Genomic DNA, 16,060 nt, shown 5'->3' on the forward strand with positions numbered 1-16,060 from the left:
TCTTCACAAAGCAGTCACCCAGTTTGCAATTTGTCTCTCAAATGAAGGTGACAAGAGTTGAATTTCCAGAAGGCATTTAATGATGTGCTACACCAAATGTTACTGCACAGAATAAGAACTCATGATGTAGGGGGTGACATCTAAGAATGGCCAGAGAAGTGATTAGCTGAGTTAACTGGATGGCTGGTTTGCAATGCAGAGTGACCGGAATAGCACACTCAGTGTCTGTATTGGCTGAGGTTACTGTGAAGGTCACACCTTCTCAACCTCATCTGAGATGTGGTGACTCTCAGGTTAAACCACCACCAATCACCTCTCTCTTATGAGAGAGGAGCCCAATGATCCTCTGGGACTATGGCAACTTTAACAGGAAGCAAGAAGTAGAGATAAATGGGATAGAGTAATTTTCAGGTTGGGAGGCTGTAACTTGCGGAATGCCACTTGGGATCAGTGCATCAATTATGTACAATATATCTTAATGTCTTGGATGAAGACTTTAGTTTGATCAGTAAGTTTTGCAGGGTCAGTAAGGAGATATCACATCTGGATTGAGGCACAGCTTGAATGAATATGGGATTTTGAAGTATGAGAATTTGGTAAAGAGGGCAAGAGGTACATCTGTAGCAAGTGTTGGGTTGCTTGAGGAACTCCAAATCAGTGTTGATGAACTAGAGTCTGAGTTTCAAACACTGATACATCAGGGAGGGGAAGAGTAACTTGGATGCTGTCTTTCAGGAGTCAGTCACACCTCTTAGATTAACTATCTCGAATTTGTTCGATGATGAGGGACAGGAGTGTGTGACTATGAGCAAAGCAGGTATGGGGATCCAGGAGTTATGCTGAAGGAGACTCAACCCTTGAGCTTGTCTAATGGGTCAGACAGACTTGTTCCTGTGTGGATGAGAGTAGGGACTGTAGGGAGGATGATCAAAATAACCATAGCACTGTGGTACAGACAACCATTAAAAAGGAGGGAGGAATGAGAAATGTAGTTGTAAACAGGGATAATTAGTCAGGGTGGGGGTGGGTTCAGTTGCATTGAAAACTGGAATATCAAAGATAAAGGAGAAGGTAGAATTGCACGTTAATGATGGGATCGGTTGTTCCAGAAAATAATAGGAAGGGACAATGTGTTAATATCATATTGTATCAAAGAGCAATGAAAGCATAGGGAAACTCAATAATAGAACAAACCTAAAGCTTTGTATCTGAATACAATGAGGTAGACGAACTGACAGCGCAACTCAAGATAAATGAATATGATCTCAGCCATTACGGAGACGTGGTTACAAGGAGATCAAAGCTGGGAACTTAACAATCAGGGATATTTGACCTTTCAGAAAGACAGGACAGAGGGAAAAGGTGGTAGGGCAGCACCATTAATATGAAACGAAATGAAGACAGTTGTGAGACACGATCTAGTTTTAGATAATGTAAAGTCATAGAGTCATACAGCATGGAAACATCCCCTTTGGTCCAACTCATCCATGATGACCAAATAGCCCAGACTAAACTAGTCCCACTTTCTGGAATTTGGCCCATATCCCTCTAAATCTTTTCTATTCCATCCAACTATCTTTTAAATGTTGTAATTATACCTGCATCTATCACTTTTTCTCGCAGTTCATGCCACATACTTGATGGGAAGTAAAACACAGTAAGGGAAAAAAGACATTGATAGAAGTAATGTACAGTTCCTCAAACAATTGTCATGCTATAGGACAGTCTATATATCAACAAATAATGGGGACATGTAAAAAGAATAGTGGAATAATTATGGATTGCTTCAATCTTCAGGTTGATTAGGTTAATCAAATTCAAAAGGGTAGCTATGATAACATATTCAGGGAATGCGTTAGGGATAGTTTCCTAGAGTAATATGTTAAAGTGCCAACAAGGGAGCAGACTATCTTGGGTCATGTATAGGGTAGTGAGGCAGGTTTAATAATGACCCCCAAGTGAAAGATCCCAAGGAAAAATTGATCATTATGTGGTAGAATTTAATATTCAGTTAAAGAGTGAGAAACTTGGGTAGGAAAAATAAAGGAAATTACAATGAAATGAGGATAGAATTAGCTAAAGTAAGTTAGGTGAATAAATTAGGAATAAAAGTAAACAAACAGTGGCAGACATTTAAGGAGGTAATTCATGATTTTCAGCATGGATGCTTCCCAGTAAGGAGGAAGGATTCCAAGAGAGGGATAAACTAACCATGGTTAACCAAGGAGGTTAAGGAGTGTATTAAGTTGAAAGAGAAAGGTCCAGTTTGGTTTCTGGTCCGTGGTAGCCCAGTATGTTGATAGTAGGGAATTCACTGATAATAATGCCATTGAATGTCAATGGGAGTTATTCTTTTGTTTGAGAGATGTTTAGTTGCCATTTATTAGCACAAGGTCTGAATGTTGTCCAGTCCTTCCTGCATATTTGCGTGGTCTGCTTTAGAATCTGAGGAGTTGAAAATGGTGCTGAATATTGTGTAATAATGAGTGAACATTTCTGATTTTACGTTTTAGAGAAGAACATTGATGAAACATCTGAAGATGATTGTGGCAAGACAGTACTTTGAGGAACTCCTGCTGTAATATCCTATGACTGAGACAATTTACTTCCAACAAGCACATCCATCTTCCTTTGTGCAAGGTATGATTTCATCCAATGAGGCGTTTTCTCCCTGATTTCCATTGACTTCAGTTTGCTTCATGATGCTACTGTTGATCAAGTGTTGCCTTAATGTCAAGGACAGACACTTTCACTGTTATCGCTTGTGCATTTTTTTTTGTCCATATTTGGATGAAGGCTGCATTGGATTAAGGAGCCAACTGGACCTTGGGAGAACCCAAACGGATGGTAAGTGAGCAGTTTTTTGTGTGCAAGTGATAACACCGTGAAACAACTCCTCCTATCATTTCACTGAAGAGGTTGATGGGGCGGTAATTGGCTAATTTGGATTTGTCCTGCTTTTTACAGACAGGAAAAGCCTAGGCAATTTGCACATTGTCATGTAGATATTAATGATGGGGTTGTTTAGCCTTTTATTGTATCAGTTCTGAGACCGTATCATCATAAACATTGATCTTGGCTGTACATACAGTGATTATTTATGTTTACTTCTTTTTATTTTGTTTGATACAGTAAATGATTGTGATAAATAACAATTCTCCAGCTATGATTACAACAGAGGAGAGGCCAATGATCTTTGCTGCAAGCCTTCTGGCTGTTGTTTGATCTGAATTAAAGAAAAGTAAAGAATGATTAAATTAGTATCAAAAGCTTTCATTACACAATAACATACAAATATTGTTTTAAGCTTCTGCTTTAAAGTTATTAATCCTTTATATCCTCTCTCCTAATTAAAAGTGCAATTCCCCATTAATGTCGAGGTGCCAGTGTCGACTAGGGTGGACAAAACTAAAAATCACATAACACCAGGTTATAGTCCAACAGGTTTATTTGGAAGTACAAGCTTTCAGAGCATTGCTTCTTCATCAGGTAGCTTGTGAAGTAGGATCGTTGGACACAGAATTTATAATAAAAGATACGACTGATGCGATGTATTGAACAAACCTAGATTGCTGTTAAGTCTTTAATCACTTAGAATGGGGATGCAGGTTTTCATTGATTAATATAGAAATCCCAGGTGGGACTTGCCTCCCTGCGCTAGCCTCCAGTCTGCAACCTGCTGAGCTTTTCCAGCAATTTCTGTTTTTGTTTTTGATTTACAGCATTGGCAGCTCCTTCGGTTTTTATTTAGCTAACAGACAGGTAGAGCAGAATACACATCAGAATGTCCTGAAAAGCCAGTTGCTAGACAAGCATTTGCATCCTCAAGGACTGGGAAACATGTCATTTCAATTTCTTTGAAGGAGACAGCGACCCTCAATTTCTCAAGGAATTGATCATTGAAGGAAAACACTTAGGATCTCTATGAAATTTCACACTCATTCAGTTGTAAATTTATCTGGGAGGTGACTCATAGCTTCATCACTAAAGCCCATTAATATATTAGCTTTCCCTGAATGCTGGGAAGCAGATGCTCCGGACATTCTGCATGGTTGCCATTGCTAGAAATCCACAGGGGCTGCATACAATCAGTTGTATTCACATAGCAATCAGAGCACACTATCAGCAACCAGCAATGTTCTGGAAAGGTACTACACTGTGAGTGTGTGGATCATCTATGATGACACCAGCCAAGTAATGCAGATCTATTCACAAGATCCAGGGAGCTGTCACAACTCCTACATTTTGGAACCCTCAAAGGTGCCTGCATTGTTCAGTGCCCCTGACTTGCTAAGAATGTGCTGATTTGATTTAAATCTTTGCTGAAAATCTTGTTTACTAGTTGTTTATTAAAGAAATGTGCTTGCTGGATATTTTGATTCTAAACCTAATGTAGATAAAGTGTGTCATTGACTATATCTGTAACTGGATAAAGCATTTAAATATGTTGAGTCCAGTGGTGAGGTGGGACCAGAGAATAACAGTATTGTCTTGTTGAAAAGGTATGGAATCTTTGGTTATTAAGAGAAGACCCATTCAGTTTGGTTAGGACTAAGAGGAGAATTGGTATGAGAAATTCATTGGTCTCCATTTGGAAAAAAAACCCACTAATCTCGTCAGCAAAATTATTCCACTTACACAGGACATGGAGGGTTCCAACCTGTTGTTTAATAACAGGGCTTGTCATTGACTGATCTTGAAGTTTCAGTTCAGCTTCACAGATATACTGCTGTCCATCCAGCTTAGCTTGAGCTTCTACTGTATGAGAGATAGTGAGCCCAGTACTGCTTGATCCATTCACTAATATGTCATTTCCATTCTTCAGTCTGAGTTCAAGATCCCCTGAGACATTTAACACACGGCACGTAATATTAACCAGATTTCCTTCCTGGCTGGTTGGTACTTGGATTTCAGGGGAAGAGAAAGCTAAAAATAATAGAAAGATACTGTTAGAAACATTGTTGTATCTTATAGTCCCTCAGTGTGGGGTTAGTAACAATGAAACAAAGGCAGGCTGCATTTTATGCTTCTTGCTCATTCCCTGCTTCATTGCTGTATCAGGGAGATGTACAAAGCCCTCCACCATCTTTCCATGTTCCTTCAGTATTTGCAGTATCTTAGTCAACATTCATTCCTGACCCAAACTCACCAAACATTTATTCTGCTCATTTCTGTTTGTAGAATCCTTTTGTGTTCATCCTCATTGGCTTGTTGGTTAGTTTACCATAAGTGATTAGTTTCAAAGGACATATGCTTCAAACTATGTAATTGCTCATTGGAAATAATTCTCTCCCTATTTTGAGATCTCGTAATGAGCAAGGTATGAAAAGAATGCAAAGTCTTTTTTTGCAATATTTCAGCTTAACGTTTTGTGTTTTCAGTTTTTGATCCTACATTTTTGTTGGTTTTGCTTATAGTTTATAAATCTCAGAAACCATATTAAACAACTTATTTACGGGTAATTTTTATGGGCAATTTAATTCTGGACTCTAATTGTATCAATAGTTACTTTATCCATGTCACTTGCCTCTGCCACACAAACATGCAGATAATTCACTGGCTAAAGTAGGTTGCGAACAATAGTACAATTAGATTCAATATCAATCTAATATGTGATTAACGAAGCAGGATTAAAATATCTGACAAATTACTCTATCCTTCCTGAATATATTCACTATTCATCTCAAGACATAATTCATTTCTCTGCCGGCATGATTATTTCCTTGTCGAAATTAAATTTATTATTGTGCTTACAAATCCAAATTACACAGTCACTTAATGAAACATTATCTTATGAACTGGAATGCCAAGTGTGATTCACACTCGCCTCTGATCACCGAATAGACTGTCACTCACACTGTCCCATGATCTTGGGATACCAAGTGTCATTAAGATTTTTGCAAGGTGCATACAGGATATATGGCACAGAAACAGGCCCATCCCACCCAATTAGCCAATGTTTATGCTTTTGTCATACCAAGTGTCTGAGTATACAAATGGCTCAATAAACTTCCCAATTTGTCAGTCAACAACAATGATTCTATTGTTTAAAGTAATGGAAGTTCTGACATGTTGACAGTGATGAACTATCAGAATATTGTCTAATTTTAAACTCCCCCATGCTTTCCTTTATTGCCCAGAGTATTGAGTACAGGAGTAGGGAGGTCATGTTGCGGCTGTACAGGACATTGGTTAGGTCACTGTTGGAATATTGCGTGCAATTCTGGTCTCCTTCCTATCGGAAAGATGTTGTGAAACTTGACAGGGTTCAGAAAAGATTTACAAGGATGTTGCCAGGGTTGGAGGATCTGAGCTGCAGGAAGAGGCTGAACAAGCTGGGGCTGTTTTCCCTGGAGCGTCAGAGGCTGAGGGGTGACCTTATAGAGGTTTACAAAATTATGAGGGGCATGGATAGGATAAATAGGCAAAGTCTTTTCCCTGGGGTCGGGGAGTCCAGAACTAGAGGGCATAGGTTTAGGGTGAGAGGGGAAAGATATAAAAGATACCTAAGGGGCAATTTTTTTACGCAGAGGGTGGTACATGTATGGAATGAGCTGCCAGAGGATGTGGTGGAGGCTGGTACAATTGCAACATTTAAGAGGCATTTGGATGGGTAAATGAATAGGAAGGGTTTGGAGGGATATGGGCGGGTGTTGGCAGTGGGACTAGATTGGGTTGGGATATCTGGTCAGCATGGACGGGTTGGACCGAAGGGTCTGTTTCCATGCTGTACATCTCTATGACTCTATAACCAGAATTCTTACCATACACCTCAATGAAAGCACTATTATTCTTTGAGGGAATTGATGGATGTTTCTCAAAATCGGCCATACAGACGATTTCCATCAGACCAGATTCTTGTGGTGTCAATGCTGCTGTTATTCGGACAGTGTTGGAATTTGGCCTTGTGATATCTGAGTTCAGTTCCACACCATTCTGAAACCATCTTACTCTCATCTTCTCAGCAGGATAGACATTTGAGACCTCACATGTTAATGTGACCTCTTGCTTCACTTCTTTGGGTCTTTTGTCCAGGATTCTTGGCTGATCCATGAAAGCTGTAATACAGACAAGAAATTCACTTCATTTTAAATTGCTGCAGTGTGTTTCAGTTTTGAATGGATAGAGTGGAAAACTGATGAAGGGCTTTTGCCCAAAATGTTGATTCTAATGTTCCTTGGATACTGCCTGACCTGCTGTGTTTTTACTCTCTCGACTCTAATCTCCAGCATCTACAGTCCTCACTTTCACCTAGAATGAAAACTGACATCATCCCAGAAATTTATCACGTTCACTCATAGTCAGAAAGCTGGAGACATCTGCAGAAGTTCACTTCTTTTATTTTTAAATTAATTCTTGCTACTTTTCAGATATTTCAACTATTAAGTCTGTTTCATGTGCACCAATCAGTCTGAGTAGCAGAAAAATGTGCCCCTGATTAACTTTCACTGTGATCTTCACTTGCATCTGTCTATAACATGACTCGAAATATGTGGGGCTGGAAAAGTACAGGAGGTCAGGCAGCATCTGAGGAGCAGCAGGTCAGGCAGCATCAAAGGAGCAGGAAAATTGACGTTTCGGGCATAAGCCCTTCTTCCAGCAACACATTTTTAAGCTCTGACCTCCAGCATCTGCAGTCCTCACTTTCTCCTAGCATCTGAGGAGCAGGCTAGTTGATGTTTCAGGGCATGAGTTCTTCCTGATAAAGCCCTTTATCAGGAAAGGCTTATGCCTGAAATGTCAGCTCTCTTGCTACTCGGATGCTGCCTGGCCTACTGTGTTTTTCCAGTGCCACACCTTTTGACTCTGACTCTTCAGCATCTGCAGTTCTCAGTGTCTCTCTATCTATGACATCCTGGCTAAGGCTGGGACTTCAGTGTTCATAACCCAGGTGTAGATTTTTGTAGTTTTCTTTGCCCTCTCTTTATAACGAGGTTTTCTGAACTATTTATCACCCCCCTCTCCTCATCACTGAGTGATGTTTAAGGCAGCTAGGTGAAATTCCTTCAGAAATTCCTGTCACTGTCAGGAATCTGCTGGCTGCCATGTGGCAAAGCAAGAGGTGACTGCCTCAGCCACCCAGTGTTCCTGAAAGTGGAAGGAGCGCCCATCAATACACTTTAACCAATGGAATGTCTGGCAAGTCAGAACATTCTCCAACTTGAGCTCTCCACCTCGAAGAAGGAAAATCAAGAGATGTGGGAACGGGTAAGGACATGGGGCTACAGTCAAAGATTAGTTATTGAACAGCAGAGTAGGCTCAAGGAGCTAAATGGCATATTCCCACACCTGTTCCTTATGTTTATCTGCCTCACAAAGATTTTATTGACTTTTTTGGACTAGATTTTGCACACTCTCTAGCAAGCTTAAAGATTTGTAGAACATTTAGAATTACATCATGAACAGGTCATAGAGTCATCCAACACAGTAACAGACCAGGTTTCCTAAACTGAACTACCCCCATTCACCTGTGTTTGGCTCATATCCCTCTAAGGAGGAGAAAGTGAGACTGCAGATGCTGGAGATCAGAGCTGAAAATGTGTTGCTGGAAAAGCGCAGCAGGTCAGGCAGCATTCAAGGAACAGGAGAATCGACGTTTCAGGCATACGCCCTTCTTCAGGAATGAGGAAAGTGGCTAAGATAAAAGGTAGGGAGGAGGGACTTGGGGGAGGGGCGTTGGAAATGCGATAGGTGGAAGGAGGTCAAGGTGAGGGTGATAGGCCGGAGTGGGGTGGGGGCGGAGAGGTCAGGAAGAAGATTGCAGGTTAGGAAGGCAGTGCTGAGTTCGAGGGATTTGCCTGAGACAAGGTGGGGGAAGGGGAAATGAGGAAACTGGAGAAATGTGAGTTCATCCCTTGTGGTTGAAGGGTTCCCAGGCGGAAGATGAGGCGCTCTTCCTCCAACCGTCGTGTTGCTATGGTCTGGCGATGGAGGAGTCCAAGGACCTGCATGTCCTTGGTGGAGTGGGAGGGGGAGTTGAAGTGTTGAGCCACGGGGTGGTTGGGTTGGTTGGTCCAATAATTTATTGCATCCGCTGCACGCCACAAATTCACCTGCACCTCCACACACATCATTTATTGCTTCCGCTGCACCCGATGTGGCCTCCTCTATATTGGGGAAACAGGTCGCCTACTTGCAGAACGTTTCAGAGAACACCTCTGGGACACCCAGACCAACCTGCTGGACACACCTTCCTCATTCCTGAAGAAGGGCTTATGCCTGAAACGTTGATTCTCCTGTTCCTTGGATGCTGCCTGACCTGCTGTGCTTTTCCAGCAACATATTTTCAGTCCATATCCCTCTAAGCCATTTCTGTGCAAATGCTGTATTTGTACCCATCTCGACTACGGGTGAGAAAATTGCATGTTTGCCCCATTATCCAGGACAAACAATTCTTATCCATCATATTTTGTAATGGGGACAAAACAAGAACTCATGGGAAGCCCATCTCTAGATTGCTTCCCATTGCTTTTTCTGAACAAACTATAGCTATTTAATCAATGGTATTCTCTAAAGAAAGAGAGCATTTCTTGTGCAATTGGAACTTACCATAAGTTTGCAGAGTGATAGAAGAGTTTGTGATTGACTTTGTGGTCTGAGAGCCCAAGTCCACTTCAGCCAAGCAGGTGTACTCCTGTCCATCATCTGATCGACTTGCAATGAAATTGAAGACATTTCTCAACCTTTTATCTTCATCCACAGAACCTGGTTCGCCTGTGGAATTTCTCTGAAGAATCTCGCTACCTCTCAGCCATGTGAGTATGAGTTTATTGTTTGGATAGACTCTTGGGCCAATGCACTCCAGACTATATGTTCTGTTAATCTCCAGTACTTCAGGGAGTAATGTAATGCTTATCTCTCGATCTGTGAAAGGAGAATCACAGTTAACAGGTTTCACTGAAATAGTGCGTTTAAAGTTTCAGGCGTCCACTTGGTGTGGATCAGGAATGGAAGTGGACTGACCAGTTTGCAGTTTCCCAAAAGGTTGTCAACTTCTGCAGGTAGCATGAGGTGTGTATGGGCCCATAGCAATTCCCAACCCACTTCTGCAGGTAGCCAATTCGGCTCATTCATACTTTTCCTGCTGAAGTGTTTTTGCCCAAAATGTCAATTTTCCTGCTCCTCAAATGCTGCCTGACCTGCTGTGCTTTTCCAGCACCACATTCTTGACTCATTCATACTTTTGTTAAGGGGAATAAAGAGGCCATGTGGGAGCTTTCAGTCAACCTCCAGTTTCCCAACACAACACAGTCTGATGAACTGCTTGGAAGTATGCAACCAGAGGCAGACTGGGCGACCAATGCTCAAGGCAGCTTATGGCCTTCCATGCCTGCCTTAGTGCAGGTCCAGTTGAAGACTGCCATGTCGAAAGATTCTCCCTGCCACCCCGCAATAGAGTTGGCTGAGCTGCTTTCACTTGTTTTTCATCATTTTCGTTTTTCAAAATTGAGGAGGCTGCAGAAGTGAGGAACTGGTGTTGTAGTGGTACTGTCACTGAATTGGCAATAATTTGGGGACATGAATTAAATCCCACCCTGGCAGCTGGTGCAATTAAGTTTAATTGAAAGCTCATCTAATGACAATGATTATGAAGAAACCATTATTGATTGTCATAAAAACCCATCTAATTCGCTACATTGATTAGGGCATTGAAGGTAGCAAGGGTACATAGTGCACTCTGAGTGCACAAATTCAGTCACCATTACCAGAGTATCTCAGTAACATCACTATTGATTGAGCTAGCAGAGTCCGAAAGGACATAACTGCTAGATTGGTTCTGCAGTAGATGAGGTGGGAACCAAGGAGAGACAAAATCATACTTGATTTTGTTTCCACCAATTTACCTGTCTCAAATGTAGCAATGAGAGTATTGGTGGAAGTGATTGACACACAGACCTTGTGGAGATTAACTCCAACCTTCTCACTGTCACAACTCTGTGAAGTAGTGTACTGGAGATCAGGTCTCACTATTCCCAGAATCATCACAAGTTACAGCTATTGTACTGAAGACCACATAACAAAGCTCACATATTCCTAAAAATCTCATGATTTTCTATTCAGCTTTAGAAATGTGGAATTCAATCAGATCCTTCACTTATGCAGTTCTTGGTAATATTTACCTTTGCCCTATGAAGTATCCCAAGTAAGTTACCTTTGCTTTTGTGAATTCACTTTTGGCCAGATTTATTACTGAGCCAGCTGACTACAATTGCTTAAGTAGGTCCTCTAAGTACCTTCGAGGAGAAGGTGAGGACTGCAGATGCTGGAGATCAGAGCTGAAAATGTGTTGCTGGAAAAGCGCAGCATGTCTGTTGACAACATGCTTATCTGCCTATTCTTTTCATAATCTCCTGGGAGGTGTTTAAATGCTGCTGCACAATTTTATGTGCTCCCATAAGTCTGTAGAAACATGAGCATACAATCCAATAGTGACCAATTTATGTTCTTTTGTCTTAAGAACTCTTCCATAACTCTTCCATAATCAATTTTAATGGCTTGTCTCATGCTCATTGATTAGTTCAGTTGGATCAAACCCAAATGATTTGGGAAATCGCTGGTAGAAAATCGCAAGGAATATAAACTTTGTCCCAATCCTGTCTGTATTTGTGACATTGGATTTTAATTACTGTTTTGAGAATTTGAAGATATCTCTCAAAAGCTCCCTGTGAGTATTTATAATAATGTGGCAGACTTCAGTGGAAGAACAGTATTTCATTTGCAGTTGGGGACTCTGCAAACTTCTGGATTGAATATTGATTAGACTAGATTAGCTTCCCTACAGTGTGGGAATAGGCCCTTTGGCCCAACAAGTCCACACCGACCTTCCAAAGAGCAACCCACACAGACCCATTCCCATACATTTACCCCTGACTAATGCACCTAACACTACGGGCAAGTTAACATGGCTAATTCACCTAACCTGCACATCTTTGGACTGTGGGAGGAAACCGGAGCACCCGGAGGAAACCCACGCAGACACAGGGAGAATGTGAAAACTCCACACAGACAGTTGCCCGAGGTGGGAATTGAACCAGGGTCCCTGGCATTGTGAGGCAGCAGTGCTAACCACTGAGCCACCCCGATGAGGAAATCCTTATGTATATCCATGGCCAAGAGGAGGAATATTCGAGAATCCTTCCAGCTGTCACATCGATAATGACAATATGGATGAGACAACGTGAGTTAACGAATGCTCTGGTGCTCCACTTAAAACTGAAGAGCCAAGGAAGATGAACAATCAGCCACCAAGGTTCCTGAAAAATCAAGAATGTAGATGCACAAGAAGTGTCATTGAAACTACCACAAACAATCGAGAGAAGGAGGTGTCAACTAATGTAGAAACATGTAGAATTTCAAAAATTCAGAAAGGTTATCTTATCACAGAGAGCAGTGATTCTAAAGAACCAGTTTTTCTTGATGGCCAGAATGTTGAACAGAAACGTAGTTATAAGCATGCAGTGGCAGCTGTGTGTAATGACAATGAAGAATGAGAAACAGATGACTTTCCACCAAGAAAGAAGACCCCTTCACCAGACCTTACAGCCAGCAAAGTGGTTCGACTAAAGCACAAAAGCTTCCTCCGTGCAGTTCAAAAGAACCAATTGCTGCTGACCCCAGTGTCTGTTGGCTGCACAGGAGTTAAGTCCTTCATTAAATGCACACTCCACTGAAAGTTGATCACAAGGAACAAGAGACCGCTCGTCTGGAAAATCTAAAGAAGAAACGAGAACAAGAGGAAGAAAGAATGTAAAAGGTGGAGGAAAAGAAGAAACACAAAATGGAAGAGTTTAAAAGAAACAGGAAATGCAAATAAAGCGTGTTTTGGAAACCCGTTCCAGAGTTCACCAACAAGGGGAAGAAAAGATCAAGAAAATTGAGCAGAAGTTTGCTCAAATTAATGAGAAGAATGCAAAGATGCGTAAGGAACGATTTGCTGAAGAGAAAGCAAAAAAAGAATATTGAATTCAACAATTTTAGGGTTTGAGGCCACCTTTTTACCCCAAGACCTGCACACCAGGCCTTGTTATCACACAGGCTGCTACAACTTTATCAGCTACTAATAGCCCCAATTAGGAGGTATTCATTGCCCCCAGACTGACTTTTAGCCACTTCTATGTCTTTCCAACTGTTTTTCTTTCTCCTTGGTCTTTATCTTCACTTATCGTTTCTTCCTCTCCAGCCCCACCCAATGTACTGAGTAAATATCAGCTTTTTCCTAGCTTCCATCAGTTCTGAAGAAGGGTCCCTGGACCCGCACTGTTAACTCTGATTTCTCTCTACAGATACTGCCAGACTTGCTGAATGTTTCGAGCAACTTCTGTTTTTATTTTTGGTTTGGAGCTACCATGCTTCTTCTATTTTTTTGGTAGACCGGCTATTTTATACTCAAATTACCAATCATTATCCTGGAAAATTTCAATCACAATGTTGGAACCTTAGTCAGATTGTATTTCAATTGGTAGTCCATATCAAGAACAGTACTGAGTTAACTTTTCCACTACTACCTTAATTGTCATTGTCCAATCTATAATTGCAAGGACTGGTAAGTTCTGTTCCTCTCTCCGATTGGATTTCCATTCTAACCTTTCTTTTTGTACTCCATTGTTACTTCTGTTTTCTCTCCTGGTATTTGTTTCTACACCCACACCTCATTCCTCAGTGACTCCTCCAGCTCTAGGTCACCCAGCATGAGTTCTGGCTGAAGTTTCATCCTTTGTGTTTTCACTCAGGATCACAGGTATCTCCATGATGTACAAAACACCTCAGACAGTTGTTCTCATCACACCCTGAGATCCACACTGAATGCTATATGCCACCATTTGCACACTCTTGAGCTCTTTTTCAATCAGTACTACCTCTTGCTGGCTCAGAGCTATCCTGCACCTCCGTTTCAGTGGATTTTCCAGCTCTTTCAGCATTCTAATAAGAATCTTTTTTTTCTTTCAGGCATTGAGAAATGCAAACTGGTACAACTCAGAGATACACATGCCCCTCTGGAATGCCACTCCCCTCCCCTCTCCTCTGACTCTATCCTTTTTCCTGATTCTACTACTTGTCAAATATTTAATATCCCTTCTGACCTTCCACTCTCTGATGGTGAACATTCCACACTGAGCAACTGTCTTAGTTATATCTCTTTGTGCCCTCATCTCAATGAATTTTGAATGCACATGTTTTGAACTCTTCTTCCGTCACCTCTGCCTCTGTGCCCAATTCTTTGGGTAGAGTCCTCTCTACACCCCAGGGAATCTTCACCCGCCTCCAACACTCTCCCTTTACCTGGATTCTTCCTTGTGGCCTTTTCCTGCTCTTGACCTGTTGAGAACTGCTGATGCAGCATTGGTTGTCTTAATTTCCCTACCTCACATTACACATTTGAACCAATCTCCCTCTGAACTGACTGCTGTCAGATCCACTTCTGACTTTCTCATCAAGCCTGCAAACAAGGATAGTGCTGTTATTGTGTGTCATAATGACCTTGACATGGCAGAGGCTTGGTGCCAGCTGTTGGACATCTTCTATCTTACCCTGGACTATGATCCCACCATTGAGCGCCACACCATTGTGTCCACAACTGTAATTAACCTCATTTTATCTGGGAATCTTCCCCCATACAGCCTCTAAACCCATAGTCTCCCAATTGCCTACACTGAACTCTCAACTGTTAATGTTCATCTCTCTCACTGCATCTTCCCTGCAGCTTTAATACTGTATTCTAACATCTGCTTGCAGTATGATTTTGATCTCTAGGTATGGACTTTATTAGCCATTCTATTCTGTTACCTGATGAACTTTGTATGGTATGAACTGCCCGTAGACCATGCAAAATAACATTTTTCACTATATCTCGGTACATGTGACAACAATAAATCCAATCAATTCAAATCAAAATCCTGCTTTTACCTTCTACCTACCTGAGCGGACCCATCACTTCTGCCTGTTCCTGCCCTGCAGAACTTATTTCTTCCTTCTTCAACTCTTTTTCTCCCCTTGACGGTCTCTCCCCCTTACATCCATGATTCTTCTGGTGTTTTACATCATTTTCCAGTATGTTGGCATCAATCTCCTCCTGTTCACCATGGACTTGCAATCCCTTTACATGTTCATCCCCCATAAGGGTTTTCTTAGACCCTCCACCTCTTCCTGGAAAGAAGACCTGAACTGTCCCCATCCACCATCACACTGCTCTGCCAGACCAAGCTCGTTCTCACTTTTAATAACTTCTCCTTTAATCCTCTCACTTCCTTCAGTCAAAGTTTGTGTACCCACATGGGCTCCAGTTATGCCTGTATCTTTGTGGGGTACCTGGAACCTTCCTTGATCCAATTTACTCGTGGTCCTCCAAATAATCTTTCTCTGATATATTGATGACATCAATGGTGCAGTTTCCCTTAGGCATTCTTAATACAATAGTACTCCAGAACTCCTTCGGCCTCTGCTTCAGTGTGAACTGCCTACACTGACTCATGTAATTCTAAATCTGCTTTCTGCATTCAGGATTGAGATGAAGAATTTCTTCACTCAGAGTTATGAACCTGTGGAATTCTGTCCCATAGGAAGTTGTTGGGGCCAGTTCATTAGATACATTCAAGAGGGAGGTGGACATGGCCCTTGTTGCTAAAGGGATAGGGGTAATAGGAGCAGGCGGGAATGGGATACTGAGATTCTATGATGGTATTGAATGGTTGTGCAGGCTTTGAGGGCCAAATGGCGTACTCCTGCATCTACTTTCTATATTTCTGAGCTTCACTTAATGATGATGAGTCAAATACCTCCTTTGGATTATCCTGTTTCGTTATAAAGTTTCAGCTATTCTAACATCTACTTGCAGTATGATTTTGATCTCTGGCTGTGGACTTTATTAGCCATTACTGTGGTCACCACTAATGATAGAATAATACCTAGACCTTGTATTTGTAACTGATCCATCTCTTTCACCTCATTTGGACTTTGTGATTATGAATAAAATTATATCTTTCACTCCAGTCAAATGATTACCTAGGAGTAAGTACACTCCATCCAGGGGTAATTTCTTAACTGTTCCTACTACCACTGGTCT

The 16,060-nt window shown here is 41.5% G+C and overlaps 1 protein-coding gene across 1 annotated transcript in view; it reads right to left on the reverse strand.

Annotated features, from left to right (window-relative positions):
* Positions 1–3,094: 3,094 nt before the first annotated feature.
* Positions 3,095–16,060, reverse strand: part of LOC140467929 (intercellular adhesion molecule 5-like) — a 36,274-nt gene continuing 23,308 nt past the window's right edge. The window contains exons 3-6 of the mRNA XM_072563995.1: positions 9,550–9,864; positions 6,765–7,058; positions 4,639–4,926; positions 3,095–3,226 (exon numbers count right to left, since the gene is read on the reverse strand). Of these exons, the coding sequence (XP_072420096.1) occupies positions 3,105–3,226; positions 4,639–4,926; positions 6,765–7,058; positions 9,550–9,864 (1,019 nt within the window). The 3' untranslated portion in view covers positions 3,095–3,104. The remainder of the gene's footprint in view (positions 3,227–4,638; positions 4,927–6,764; positions 7,059–9,549; positions 9,865–16,060) is intronic.

Source organism: Chiloscyllium punctatum, chromosome 46 (assembly GCF_047496795.1).
Source record: "Chiloscyllium punctatum isolate Juve2018m chromosome 46, sChiPun1.3, whole genome shotgun sequence".
Classification (NCBI taxonomy): Eukaryota; Metazoa; Chordata; class Chondrichthyes; order Orectolobiformes; family Hemiscylliidae; genus Chiloscyllium; species Chiloscyllium punctatum.